Source organism: Leishmania martiniquensis, chromosome 10 (assembly GCF_017916325.1).
Source record: "Leishmania martiniquensis isolate LSCM1 chromosome 10, whole genome shotgun sequence".
NCBI classification, from domain to species: domain Eukaryota; phylum Euglenozoa; class Kinetoplastea; order Trypanosomatida; family Trypanosomatidae; genus Leishmania; species Leishmania martiniquensis.
In genome coordinates this window covers 585248-598144 of record NC_090145.1, presented here as the reverse complement: position 1 = coordinate 598144, position 12897 = coordinate 585248, and the positions used below count along the sequence as shown (strand labels likewise).

The 12897-nt window shown below is 58.9% G+C and overlaps 4 protein-coding genes across 4 annotated transcripts; all 4 read left to right on the top strand.

Moving 5' to 3' along the window:
* Positions 1 to 411: 411 nt before the first annotated feature.
* On the top strand, positions 412 to 3735 carry LSCM1_07122 (uncharacterized protein; the record flags this gene model as incomplete). The annotated part of the gene is made up of 1 exon (XM_067324510.1): positions 412 to 3735. One exon carries the CDS (start codon positions 412 to 414, stop codon positions 3733 to 3735), a length of 3324 nt encoding a protein of 1107 aa, XP_067180714.1.
* Positions 3736 to 4920: 1185 nt separating this feature from the next.
* LSCM1_07121 (uncharacterized protein) lies at positions 4921 to 5646 on the top strand (the record flags this gene model as incomplete). Its single annotated transcript, XM_067324509.1, has 1 exon — positions 4921 to 5646. One exon carries the CDS (start codon positions 4921 to 4923, stop codon positions 5644 to 5646), a length of 726 nt encoding a protein of 241 aa, XP_067180713.1.
* Positions 5647 to 6711: 1065 nt separating this feature from the next.
* Positions 6712 to 7902, top strand: LSCM1_07120 (uncharacterized protein; the record flags this gene model as incomplete). Its single annotated transcript, XM_067324508.1, has 1 exon — positions 6712 to 7902. One exon carries the CDS (start codon positions 6712 to 6714, stop codon positions 7900 to 7902), a length of 1191 nt encoding a protein of 396 aa, XP_067180712.1.
* Positions 7903 to 11202: 3300 nt separating this feature from the next.
* Positions 11203 to 11625, top strand: LSCM1_07119 (uncharacterized protein; the record flags this gene model as incomplete). Its single annotated transcript, XM_067324507.1, has 1 exon — positions 11203 to 11625. The coding sequence occupies one exon, from the start codon at positions 11203 to 11205 to the stop codon at positions 11623 to 11625; it is 423 nt and encodes a 140-aa protein (XP_067180711.1).
* Positions 11626 to 12897: the final 1272 nt, after the last annotated feature.

Here is a 12897-nt window from a genome sequence, read left to right as displayed (position 1 = left end):
ATTGTAGGTTGGGGGCTTCTCTACGGCCCCCTCCCCCCTCCGCCATTAAGCTCTTTGGTAGCTTTGGGGCTGTTTCCCACCACCCTAACCCTTTTTCCTACGGTGGACGCTCTCCGACGCAGTAACCGATATATCAGCACTTGCTTACGTGCCGAAACAGACAGACAGACGCACAAGCACACACACACACCTGCCCCTGTCAGACAGTTACTCTTTTTTCTGCCTCTACTCCCTCGAGTTTTCCGTGTCTCTTCATTGCTTACTATTTTTTTACTTTGCGTGTCTGTGCGTGTGTTGGTGTTGGCATCCCTTTTCCTCTTCTGCTCTTCCCTTTTCAGCCGCGCTTGTGCCAGCGCGTGTGCGTACTGCTTACATGCAAAGTGAAATTCACGAAAGAGGACTTGTAGATGAATGACAGAGTTTAATAGAATAGACGATGTAGATGCATTCTGCCTGAAGCTCTACTCAGGAGAGAAGGGGGCCACCTTGAAGGTCACTGTCGATGGATGGCGCCGCATTATCGATGAGATCGGGCTGCACCTACTAATGGCGGTGCTGCAGGAGTCTACAAGCACCTACTCCATAATGTTCGTCTCTCGTGCCGCATCGGAATGTTTGGAGACGCTGTTTGGTGATGCAGACGAGCTGACGCAGTTTACACTGAGCGTGTATGAGCTCCTGTGCATACGGGATGCCGGACTGAACGCAGCGGCGAAGCTGGCGCTACGCCAACTCGTGTGTGCGGCTGTGCAACGAGGGTACCAGTACTCCCACACACTGGCTCAGATGCCGTCAAGTGTTTGCGCATCGTGCTCCTCTTCGATGCATGCCGGTGATCAAGGGGATCGACTGCGTGTAGGCTGCGAGGTGCTCGCCGACCTTGTCGTCACGCTCAGTGAGCGACGTATGACCACTTTTGCCAGCGACGTGAGCATTGCCAAATCTTTCCGTGATGACCACCTCCTCAGTGTTTTCCGATTGGCTGTGCGTGTTGTGAAGGAGGTGCAGCCCAGCTGTCGCACGGTGGTGGCAGCCGGGCTCAAACTCGCACAGCACGTGCTAGAGTTCGACTTTGCGTGCGACACCATCCATTCAGAGGCGGAGGAAAATCCGCTGACAAGAACATATCCGGACAACTGGGCAGCCGACCTCCAGGATGTGCAGCTGATGGATCGGTTGTGGTGCTTGTACCGCATGACTGACCTGGAGCCCGATGTGGCGCACACACTGCTAGAGGTGCTGACCTCGCTAGTGAGCCTGCGCAAATCGTTCTTCCCCAACGCCGAGCTACGACCGCGGTGGTACGCGATAGTACTGCTACAGACGCATCTCGTCATGGAGCGGTTCTTGCATCTGGAGGACGAGGAGACGCTCAGCGCCTTCGCGCGACTTCTGAATCGCATTAAGCCCAACTGCGACCTCAGTGAACTCATGCAGCTGGTGGAGTTCTCCCCATGGCTGCGGTCACTCTGCAGCTTCACGAGGCAGTGCCTGGCTAACTGGAGGCACGCCTCAACATCACTGCTGTCCCTGCTGAGTGTGTGGGGGCGCCTCATCGAAGCCAAGTCGTACGCCACACAAGATACGATGGAGATGCTGCATTGTGGATTACAGGTGGTTGGTGGCTACCTCGAATGTCTGCACAGTCGCATACAAGCGTTTACGATGGAGCTGGCCAAGTTGATGAGCGGCGACAGCGCTGCCATGCGGCAAGCACACTCCAATAGTGTGCCGGTAGGGTACGTGTTGGACGACGACGAGGAGGGGGCCCGGCTTGAGATTGAGCTGCTCCTGAAGGTTGTGATCGGGTGCGGCGAGGAGGGCTGGAAAATACTCGAGACGAACTCAGAGCAGGTCAGTCGATCCGTGCTGGAGCACATTCGCCCGAACGCCTCTGCTGTCTTGGCTGACCACATCGTGCTCATGGAGGAAGAAGCATGGTCTCTGCATCTGCTTAGCGCCGCGCTGTACTCAGATGCCGCGATCGGCAGCGGCGCTGCTCGCGTTCTTTCCATGCTCCTGCACAGCCTCCTTCTGCTTCAGCGCTTCACCTCCCACGTAGGGTTTCTCGACAACCTTCCCGGCTCCGTCCGGGGACATGTCGCAGCGGCTTCCACGCGCGTTCTCGCCGCCATCCTTTCCAAGACTGTGTCGGTTTATGTGGTGTCCAACCGGAAGACTTCCGCCTTTGTCGAGCAGCTCAGTAGTCAGCTGCGACAGTGCGGGGAGATGGACACGGGGAGTACGTTTGGGACCTACTTCCTGAACGTTGCCGTCCACGTGATGTGGATAATCCTCAGCGCGACGAACGTGCCCGACGAGGTGCGCGTGGAAGCGCTGCAGCTGCTGGACGAGTGGACGTCAACCTCGAGTGTGTTGCGGCTGCTGAAGGAGACGCGGTCGTACACGTACCTGATGAACCTCCACAATGAATCCATCCCAGCGCCACTGCAGCGCCCAGTGGCGCTCAGGGCACGGTACCTGTTTATTCGATGCGTAGCACAGGTGCGCTTTCTTGACGCCTCCGCGCTCACAGACTCTGTAGTGAACACCCTCATGGAGCCGGTGCTGGCGCGCATTTCACAGGCAGTGTACGCAGCTGTCACGGCCGCTTCTATCGCAGAGAGCACTGGCCCTCTGACGCTGGCGCTCTGCGACTTGCGCGGCATCCTGAGCTGCACGGAGCGCCGACCATACCGCGTGGTGATGGACATGATTGAGCCTTTTCTGTACCCCTTGGCCGATGCTGTGCTGCATGAGAGCAGCTGCGGCGAGGAAACTGTAGCGCAGCTCTTAGAGCTTGTGAACGAAATGTCGCTGAACAAAAACCAGCGCATCGTCTTTGGGGCACACAGCGCGAAATCTGTGCACATATTTCGCTATGTGAGCCGGGTAGTGGTGCGCTCTGCGCGGCTAGCTCATCTAGTCCTGGAGGGCAGCGCAACGGGATCAAGTGCACAGACCGCGTCGCCACCGCTGGTGGAGTGGGGGTGGAAGGTAATGCGGCTGGGCCTCTCGGCGGCTCACCACATTTTGCAGGGTGGGTGGTGTAACTTGGGAGTACTGCAGCTGTACGAGGACACAGCGCTCGCGAGCCTGCTGTCCAGCGTGTGGGGTCTTCTGTGCAGGTCGCCTACGCATGAGTGCATGGTGCGTTCAAAGGTGCGCGTGGCTGTGGTCAAGGTGGTGAACGTGCTGGCCGCACGTTTCTTTCACGACTTCTGGGCGAAACAAGCGCCGTCGGAGGTGTGCGCCGTTGTTGGCTTTGTGGAGTCACTCGCCTTCCCGACTAGTGTTAACACCGTCGAGGCCGCGCAGCAGGATGAAGCACTGCAGACAATGGACCGCCTCGTGAACTGTTGTTGGGTGCGCACTGCGTATCCCATAGAAGAGCTGCAGCAGGCGGCCTTCATGAAGTCGACACTGCTGCGGGCAGACGCAATGATGTTTCACCGCCTTGTCACGTGCGCGCTTGAGCGCTCCGTAGCGGCCGACAACCACGCAATGCGGAAGCTGCTGCTTCCTTTGTTCTACGTGGAGGGCAGCGCTGTGAGCGAGGTGGCACAGTATTTCTGCTCTCGTGCGACAACGCCAACCGCCGCGCACGCGTTGCAGGCACAGTTCTCTGATATTCAGCGTCACGTGACTGCCAGGGGCGACATCACCAGCAAAACGATGGATGAGCTCGCAAGTGCCCTGCACACACTCATGAATACGCTGAAGGAATCTCTCTAATATGTCGACCAGGGTGCCCGCGCGCTATCCGGAGCCATGAGCCGAGGCAGCATGCTTGAGGGGAGAGTGATGAATGGCCCCAGAACGCCGGTGTTGTAGCTGGCGCCTTACGCAAACGTCGCAGTTTAAAGTGGCGGGAGGAAAATGCCCTCGACAGGGGGGAGGAGACCCGCCCCACCCCTCTCTCTCGATAGAGCCCTGCATGCTGAGAGAAGAGGTGTTTGCACAGTACCACACATGCATGCACAGGTGCACACGAGAGCTCAGAAACAGTGTCTTCTTTGTGACAAGAGACGGCGCCCTCCCGCATCCTCCCCGTTGCCGTACGCACGCGCCTTCTCGCACTCCACCATCACACCCGCACGTAATCCACAACGCAGAAAACGAGAAAAAAAGGAAATGTCATTCTGCGAAAGAGCTCTCCTTCCCTCAGCTCACCCCCACCTGCCCGTGACAGGAAAGGGTGAAGCTCAGGCTGGAGACGGGGTGACCTTCTTGAATTTCGCTCTTAGGTGTGCAGGCGTCTGTAGGCGCTTGAGGTCAGAGATGCGGCGAGGACAAGGGAAATCTGCGAGCACTCGCCTGAAGAGCGGGAAGCATAACTTCTCCATCCACAGTCATGAGCCGCGGCTCTCTTCTGCCCGGCCACAAGAAGCGAGTGATTTCCAGGTAAACGGATGCGTGGTCATTGTATCATGTGTCGCTGGTATAAATCCTCTGCGCTCGCGGCTTCTCTCTTTTCTCCCTTGACTTTGCGCAATGGAGTATCCGTGTGTCTGTCGCCGCCTCCGTGCCCTCTGCGATGACTCTCCCCACATCTTTGCCGCTTTCCTCTTGCCCTTTTCGCACGTGATGAACTTTTTTGTGCCCATGCTGCAGGTAGAAGAGGGAAGGTGGACCTAAACTTCTTGTCAACTCGTGCAAAGTGCAGCGGCGCCGCGGCATCGTCCTTCCGGGTAGGAAAACAAAAGCCTTCGATCTGTTCGCTCCCCTCAGCTCTCTCTGTTTGCTGCCCCCGGGAGACTAGGCCGACGCACAAGCCTGGCTATTCCCTTGGCACCTACCCGCCTACCTCCTCTCGCCGAATCGATCTCCCCCCCCTCCGACTCACGCTGCGTTGCACGATCCATTCATGCGGCCAGTAGGATCCTAAGAGGGGCACAGTACGCTTGTGAGAGGTGTTACATGTTCCCTTGCTCCCCGCCTTTGCCTTTCTGTTTGTCGCGCTTGCCAGCGTTTGTGTCTCGTGGGACGACCCACAGGCACTCCCAGACAGACCAAAAAAGGAAACTCCCTGGGGGAGGCCGGTGCACGCGGAACATCTCAGGGAGATCGCCTAAGATGCGGCCACGTGACGGTCGAGCAGGAGCGCGTTTTCTGCGCAGTTTCTGTGGAGCCGACAGGGCCGCTGCTGCGCACCCTACGGCTTCCGGGGTCGTGGTAAAAATGGCCATGACGAGTAGTACAGCGTATACGTGCGCGCGCACCTTCTCCACCGCGACGCCGTTGTGCCTCGCCCGACGCCTCGCGGGCCATTCGCGTCGGCAACGCAATCGCGAGCCAACCAAGGGCGACTGGCTGTGCCAGTGTGGTGAAGTCAATTACAAATCCAAGCGCGAGTGCTACAAGTGTGGTGCTCCAGCCCCTCCCCTTCCTCCTGGCGCTCGCCGCCCCAGCCTGCCAGGTGAGGACCCACATGATTGGGCCTGCCCATGCGGGCAAATGAACTTTAGAGGCTCCGTTTTGTGCCACAAGTGTCAGCAGCCGAAGCCGATACCGCCTCCGTTGCCCGGGAAGGAGACGACGCTGTGGACATGCCCCAAGTGCAAGGGTGTCAACCGCAGTAACCGCAAGTTTTGCTTCAAGTGCTCGGCGCCGTCGCCTTTGGTTGAGTTTAAGCCGCAGCAGTAGCGAAATTTGACGGCTGTATGGCTGTTGCCGCTGGTGTGTGCTTCATTCTGCGACGTCCTTGATGGTGTTCATGTAGCTGTGGCGGCCAACGGGTCAGGTGAGCATGTGCCGAAGGTGGGCGAGCCCTCCTTCTGCGCACCTTTCGAAATGGGCCGTCGGTATCATCATCTGGGGAAACCCAAGCAGTCGACGAGAGATAAGGAGGGAGCGCAGCGGCGCTGTTCCTGCGCCACCCACCCACCCCTCTTCCCCTCGCTGCTGCGCCGTGTCTTTCATGCCTCAGGCACGTGCATCCCACAGACACGTATACATATATATATATATATTATATGTATACGCACACATTATGGCAACAAGAAAAGCAAGTGCGTAAAAGACGAAAAAACGTGCAACGAACTCGGATACGCTGTCTGCTGTGTTCTCTGCTGCTCAACCGCTTTGAGGGGGGTGCCTCTGAGTTGCACTGTCGGGAGGGGAGATCCAGAGGGAGGCTTTGAGGCCTCATGACTGGTGCCCGCCCTCTTCTTCCAGCGAGGGCCTTCTTTAGAGTCTCCCTGACGCGCCACCCGCAGCTCCCCCCTTCCTCCTCTCCCTCCGCACCGGCAGCATATCCTCCTGACACTCTCTCTTTCCTCCTCCGTGCACCAGCATCTCCCATCGAGGAAGCCGCGGCGTTTTCTCCTCCGTCGCCGCCTTGAAGCACTCCGCCAGTCAACACCCTCCCCAACAGGGCCTCAGCACTCGACTCATTTTTTTCTTAGCCGCCGCTGATGGTGCTGCTGCTGCTGCCCTCACACCCTTGCTCGTTCTCTATCCCCCCCCCTACACACACGCTGTACTTGCACTCGCAAGAATTTGGGGCCTTTTGGAGGAGGTACGTCGATGACTGCAGCTGAGAGCTTGTCAATCTCGATATTCGGTCTTGTGAGCTCCCCTTCGCTCTGCAGCCCCTTCCCCCCCCCCACCTTTCACTCAACTGCCCTACTCTACTCTCTCCCTCCCCCGCTGCGACGGCCAAGTGTCTGCCAAAGGTGAACGCCCATGTATCCACACAGCGACACTCAAATGAGCTCGGCAGCGCAGACGCAGAGCGGGCTTACTGCGACCGGCAGCAGCGGCGCGGCAGCTATGAACTCCGTCAACACCCCCAGTGCCTGGGGTCCAACGAACGTGAAGTCTAAGAAACACCTCTTCATGCTGCAGCGGGCGGAGCGACTGAAAGATCCGAAGGTGCGCAAGATGGGCATCGATCGCGAGGCATTAGATGCGCAGGTGCGTGAGAAGGAAGCGTTGCGCCGGCTGGAAAAAGAGAGGGACGACTACTACGACCGTCAGGCGCTCTTGATGGACCGACACGCGTGTGCACTGCAGCAGGAGGTGAACGCCATTCGAGCAGCTCGAGAAAAGGAGTTGCAGGACTATCGTCAGACCTTTCAGAAGAAGGAACTGGGCCGAGAGTGGGACCTCAACGACCCGGAGGCGCGGCGCAAGGAGCTGCCAGCACGCGTCGGGGATAACGATCCGCGCAACGGGCCGTCCTCGCTGCAGAAGTTTGAAGGCGAGGATCTCGACTTCGCAGCCCGCAGGGCTGCGCAGCAGCGCCAGCAGCGCCAGTGGGCGCAGCAGCAAGTGAACGAGAAGCTCGCTAAGAAGTGGATGGAGCAGGAGCGCGACCGCGCCTTCGACGACCGCAACGAGGAGGTGAACTACCGCCTGTACGAGGTGGAGAAAAAGGTAGCAGAGCAGCGTAGGCTTATGGAGAAGAACGGGGCTGACTTCAACCGCGCGCTCGCCGAACAGCAGCGACGCGAAGCGGTGCGCGCCAAAGAGGAGGACACACGCCTTGGACTGGAAGAGATCGCGTACCAGATGAATAGCGACTTCCTCAACGAGCGCGAGACCGTAGTCAGCGAGCTCGGCGCCAGCGTCAAGGCGGAGCGCTACAAGGGGATGTCGGATAAGCAGAAGGCCCTGCTACGAGCCGCCCAAGATGAGCAGCTCCGTGAGCTCCGCCGTCGGCGTCTGCTAGAGGTAGAGGAGGAAAAGCAGTGGTCACAGCAGGAGCACATGCAGTTACGAATGGCGAACGCCCTCGACCGTCAGCGCGAGCGCGAACGTCGGGCTGAGCGCGAGCAGCTGGCGGAGATCCAAAGGATGCAGGCCCAGGCCGCCGCCCAGCGCAAGGCCGAATTAGACGAGCTTTACACAAATGCAGTAGACGAGGACTACTTCAAGTACTGGGATCGGTGCTTGTAATCGGGACGTGTGCGGCGGCTTCGGCTGATGCTGGCCGAAGCGCTGTGCTACTCACCCCCAACCCTTTTTGTACTCGACTTCATTTTTTTTTGAAAGTTTTAGAAGATGTACGAACCCCTTTCTTTGACAGTGTTTGCATAAGTCTGTCTGTGGAGGTGGCGTGGAGGGGAGGGGGCTGCCCTCACAGCCAATGTATAGTACGACTGTCACTGCCTTTCTTTCTTTTTTCTTCGGAGTGCGGTTACGCGTGCGCCGGCGGGGCTCCCACACGCAGCCTTCTCTCGCCCTTTCTCTGTTATTGTTTTCTGTTTTTGTTCGGCCCCTTCCCTCTCGAGGTCTTCTGAAGGAGTCCAACAACAGTGAAGGAGATGTGCGGGGGGGAGGGGGGTGCAGTGTTTACGGGCACCAACCCTACCGCTTCGAGTCCGTTGCGTGCACTTCTCATTTCAGCTTACCTTCGGTCCTTGTGAATCGGAACACAACGACAACGCTGACACGCTTGCGAATATCGGCAGTGCCAGAGGAGCCCGAAGCCCACAGCAGAGGTGACGGACTCGGCCACGGGTCTTCGACTTCAAGCCGGGATTTGCACTCCTCTCCCGTGAACAGCGATGCGAAATGGCACAACCAGAGAAACACGTGGCATGGCGGTCACCGTCCAACGTAAGAGCAATGGTTTCGGGCTTCCGCCGCGGCAGGAAACCATTCTTGCCCAGCTCCGCATGGAGACCTCCTTGTATCTTGCGCTCCTGCGACGGCTGGTGCGTGGCAGCGGCAATTTGGAGCGCAGAGGGTGTACTGTCTACCACTCTGCTACCGTTTTTGGTGTACCCATCCTCGCCAGAGCCACCGTCCCCGCTTGCTTTCAAGATGAAGGCGTTCGACCCGGCGCTGTGACCGATGTGCTGTGCGAAACTTGCGCATCGCTTGGCCCTGTAAGCACGCCGCGCTCCCCGCTAGGCCCGTGCGTGCAACGGTGTGGTGTCGCACCTGGTGGTCGAGTTGCATGGGCTTTCCTCAGTGGGTGCCTACCGCGGCCTCTTCAGGATGTCAAGCCATGGGCTCGCTCTGCGCAGGGGCTGGGCGAAGGCGTGCAGGTTCAGGAATGGGCAGAATGCCCCCGGTCGGCACAGCCTCACAGTGGCGGCCCGCCCGTCACGGTGTGTGCGGGCAAGCCTTGCAGGCGCGCCGCTTTTTTGGTGGCGTCAACAGAAAGGGGAGGGTGAAGGCAGCGAGCCCCCCCCCAGACAACAGGGCCGTCGTGAAGCAGGCTAATGAGTGCCAAAGCGCGAGGCCTGTGCGCATGCACTGCTGAGCATAGCTGCCACGGTGTATGGCATCTAAGCGCAGCCTGCAAGGGTCAGCTGCGCAAGAGTGGTGGTCGAAAAGTCCATCATGCGACTCATATCGACCAACGCCGAGGTGCACGTGTGTGTGAAGCGTACACCATCACCTATACGCGGATGGGGTGGGCTGATGGATCCACAGAGGCCAAAATCGCGGCCAAAAGCCCTCTGAACAGCGCCGTCGACTTCTGCGGACTCCAATGTGGAGAGGCATCACACCGTATTATGGAAGGCGGCCGCTTGAGGCAGCTCAGGGCAAGGCATGGCATACATGCAGGGCGCGGGTCCTATGAGGGCCCTGACCTGCAACTGCCGAACCTCTTCCTCGAGGTCACCCCACATGTACCTAGCACCCCTCCCGCGACCCGCCAGGGAGACGTCACCGCTGCTGTCTTCAAGCAGAACCCTGGGCGCGGCTCGCCTGAATCACTGCGTGCAGCTCACCCAGGTCTGTCTGGCTTCAACCAAGCAACGTGCGCCAGAAGACGAGGGAGAATCGGCAGAGGCGGTCAGCGTTAAGCTATAGTGGAACTCAAGTAGATGAACTGTTGTTGTACGCGCGAATAAATGTGGACTTGTTCGTGGTGGAACGTCACGTTAAGACATGTTTGGCTTGTGCACTTGTACATACATACGCGCAGCCGTGTGTTTCTGCGGCCGCCGCGCACCGTCACCTCAGCTGCTCAACGCAATTCCTCCCTCTTTGCGTCTCTCGCTTTTTGTGAAGATGTCCCTTCTGTCCCTCTCTCTCCAGCTCACCGCTTAGTGCACTTCCTTCAAGCCTGTGAGGTATGGCTGCGGTTGTGGTTGTCACTGATGCGGCGCTTCTTCCATTAGAGGGAAAGAGCGCGGCAATATACAGGCACGCACACATATGCAGGCTGATAGACGGCGAGCTTCACGAGAGGTTTGGTTTTACGTTGGGTGCACTGTTACTTTGGCTCGAAGGAGGAGAGGGCACCAGCAGACCGCACTGAGGTCCGATCTGCCGCACCGTCAAGGGGGTCGTTGCTCCCGGACTCTATGTTTACACCGCACACGCATGCCACGCTGCGGAGACCACGGAGGATGGGATGAGAAAAGCGACAAAGGCAGTGCCACGGATACCATTCAGCCCGCAACCTCTCTGGCGGTACCCTGACGTGTGCCGCCGTGCAGATATAGGGCTTCCCTTCTTTCTTCGCTCCCCCTCCGCGGCCACTACTCTCCTATCGTGTTTCTCTTCGTGTGAAATGCAGCCATCGCCAGTCTCAGATCGTGACCAACTGCGGCGTCTTTGTTTTGGCGGTGGCGACCGGTCAATTCTAAGGGTACTGCCACTACTGCTGCCGCCGCCGCTGTTGCCACGGCATCCGCGCCTGCGCTGTGCGAATTTGGCTCTCGAAAGAATTTTCGAACTGACGCTCTCTCGTCCACGCACGAACTATGCACGCATCGTGCTCACCATCTTCGCTCTCTTTCCCTCAACGGTACCTTTGTCGTGTGTATGGGTGTGTGTGAAATAGGGGATTCGGGCGTCTTTGCTTCGTTGCGTGGCCGCCAGAGGGCGTCGGCTTCATTGTTCCCCCCTCGCCCCTCCGCTCCTCCCCGTCCCTGATTGCCGCCCTCAGCGTCCCAGGAGTCTTTCGCATGGACCGTCTTGACCTTCTTGTGCACCTTTTCTCTTGTGACGGAGCTCTTGACCACCCGGCCAGCGCACTCCGACTGGCACGAGTACTCAGCTTGTTGCACTGAGGCTGCTGCTGCCCTCGAGTGTCCCGGTGTACATACGCATATACATATATACATATCTGTGTGGATGTACACAGGCCACGCGGAGCGAATCACCCCACTCTCTCAAGCCACCTTCGGATTGCCGCCCCTCCCCGGTAAGGGAGTCTACACGCATCTACCCATAGATACACCTTCAAGTGCTGTGACGTCCCCACCCCATCCCTCGCCACGCTTGCCAAGGATGATACTGGGTGTGGGCGCTGGCACCTTTGCGGTGCTCGTCTCAGTTGGCGTGGCCATAGCTATCGCACTCGTCGGCTCCCACTTGGCCCCACAGTCAGCCCTGTTCTTCATTGTTGGCTGCGCCTCGTTCCCCTTCATTGTGTACGGCTGCATCCTAACAGCTCCGCATGGTCCGATAGCGGACTCTATCACGCCATCGGAGGCGACCCACTACCGAGAGCGTCCGTTGCCGTCCAACACAGATCTCATCGACACCTTCGCGCCAGTTCGCATCGTTATCGTCACTTTGATGGCAGTTGCCACCGTTAGCGGACTCGCCTTCCATCTTTTTACATTGATGAACTCACCACCGTACGAGGCGCCGCGTGTGCGCTGTCTCCGGCAGCGACTGGAGGAGGCGCACCCGTCCTGGTACCGTTAGAGCGCATCACACGCCGATGAATGGGTGTGTGATGCCTTTACAACTGCCTGCGGTATTTCTCTGTGGCGCGATGCGGATGCAATCTCATGAATAACTTTGACACTTAGACACACATCAGTGCGCGTGTGTTTCGGCGAGAGTTGGTGCTGGTGCTTTCTTCAACACTTCAGCTGCGACGCCGCCAAAACTCCCTCAGCGCACGCTCAGGTGTTTTTTTTTACACCCCGCGGCTCACCCGTCTTTATCCTTCTGCGTGTTTTCGCTTCTGTAGCGCCACGTTTACCATCGCCTGTCATTTCGTGTCTCTCGCGTACGTACCAAAGCAGTCGCGAAAGGGGGGAGTGAAAGCGAGGCGCAACCGCGATTTTGCCGGGGCATCCCCTCTCCTGTGTGGCTTTCCGTTCTGTCTCTCTACACCGTTTTCTCCCTCCACTCGTGCACCTCACATACATCCGCGGGTCGGGGAAGAGGCAACCCTCAGCGCGTGTGGTGTCTCATGGGCCCAGTGCCCACCCTGTGCGGGAGAAGTCAAGGCGCCCCCCTCCTGTGCCTGCCGATGCCCCAGTGCTTCTGCTGGTGACACAGAGTCGAGCACCTGCGACGTTGGAGGAGGGGCGTCAGAGCGATGTATCGCTACCGTTGCGAGCAGCCAGGTCCTGGACAGCGTTGCGTCGGAGTGACATGCGACGATGGCGATGCTTGCACGACCCGCATGACGGGCAAGCTGTCGGCGCGGCTCGAACGTACCTCACCCAGCCCACTGGTGTGTGGGGTGCCTGCACCACCTCGCGAGATGCGCCTGGTGGCGGCTGGCACGATGGGCGCGGCTGTGTGGCGACGCGCGAGGCGGGCGCCGGCAGGGCTCGGTGCAGGGGCTGTGCTGAGCCGACTCTGTCGGCACTGCTGTGAGCGCGTGACTGGCGCTGCTTCGCACCAGCAGGGGTGGGGGGCGGGCCCGTGACAGGGCCGTGCGAGTAGAGGTGCACTCGTGGTGTATGGCGGGGTGGGCACATTAGAAAAGCAAACAGGCGTCTATCCCCCTCAAACTCTTCCACGTGTGCGCAGAAGTATCATCGGCCTCCTCCTTAGCTCTGTGCCTGCTCACCACCCTGTAGTCGGAGTGCGGAGAGCGTGCGCAACATCGCTGCTGCAGTCTGCCCTCGAGGTCAATCGAGCGCACGGCTGTAGTGACACAGCCATTAAAAAAAGGCTGAGATGAAGGTATTGTGCGCAGACTTGAGTTCGCGCATACACGCAGACGGTGTCACGCGC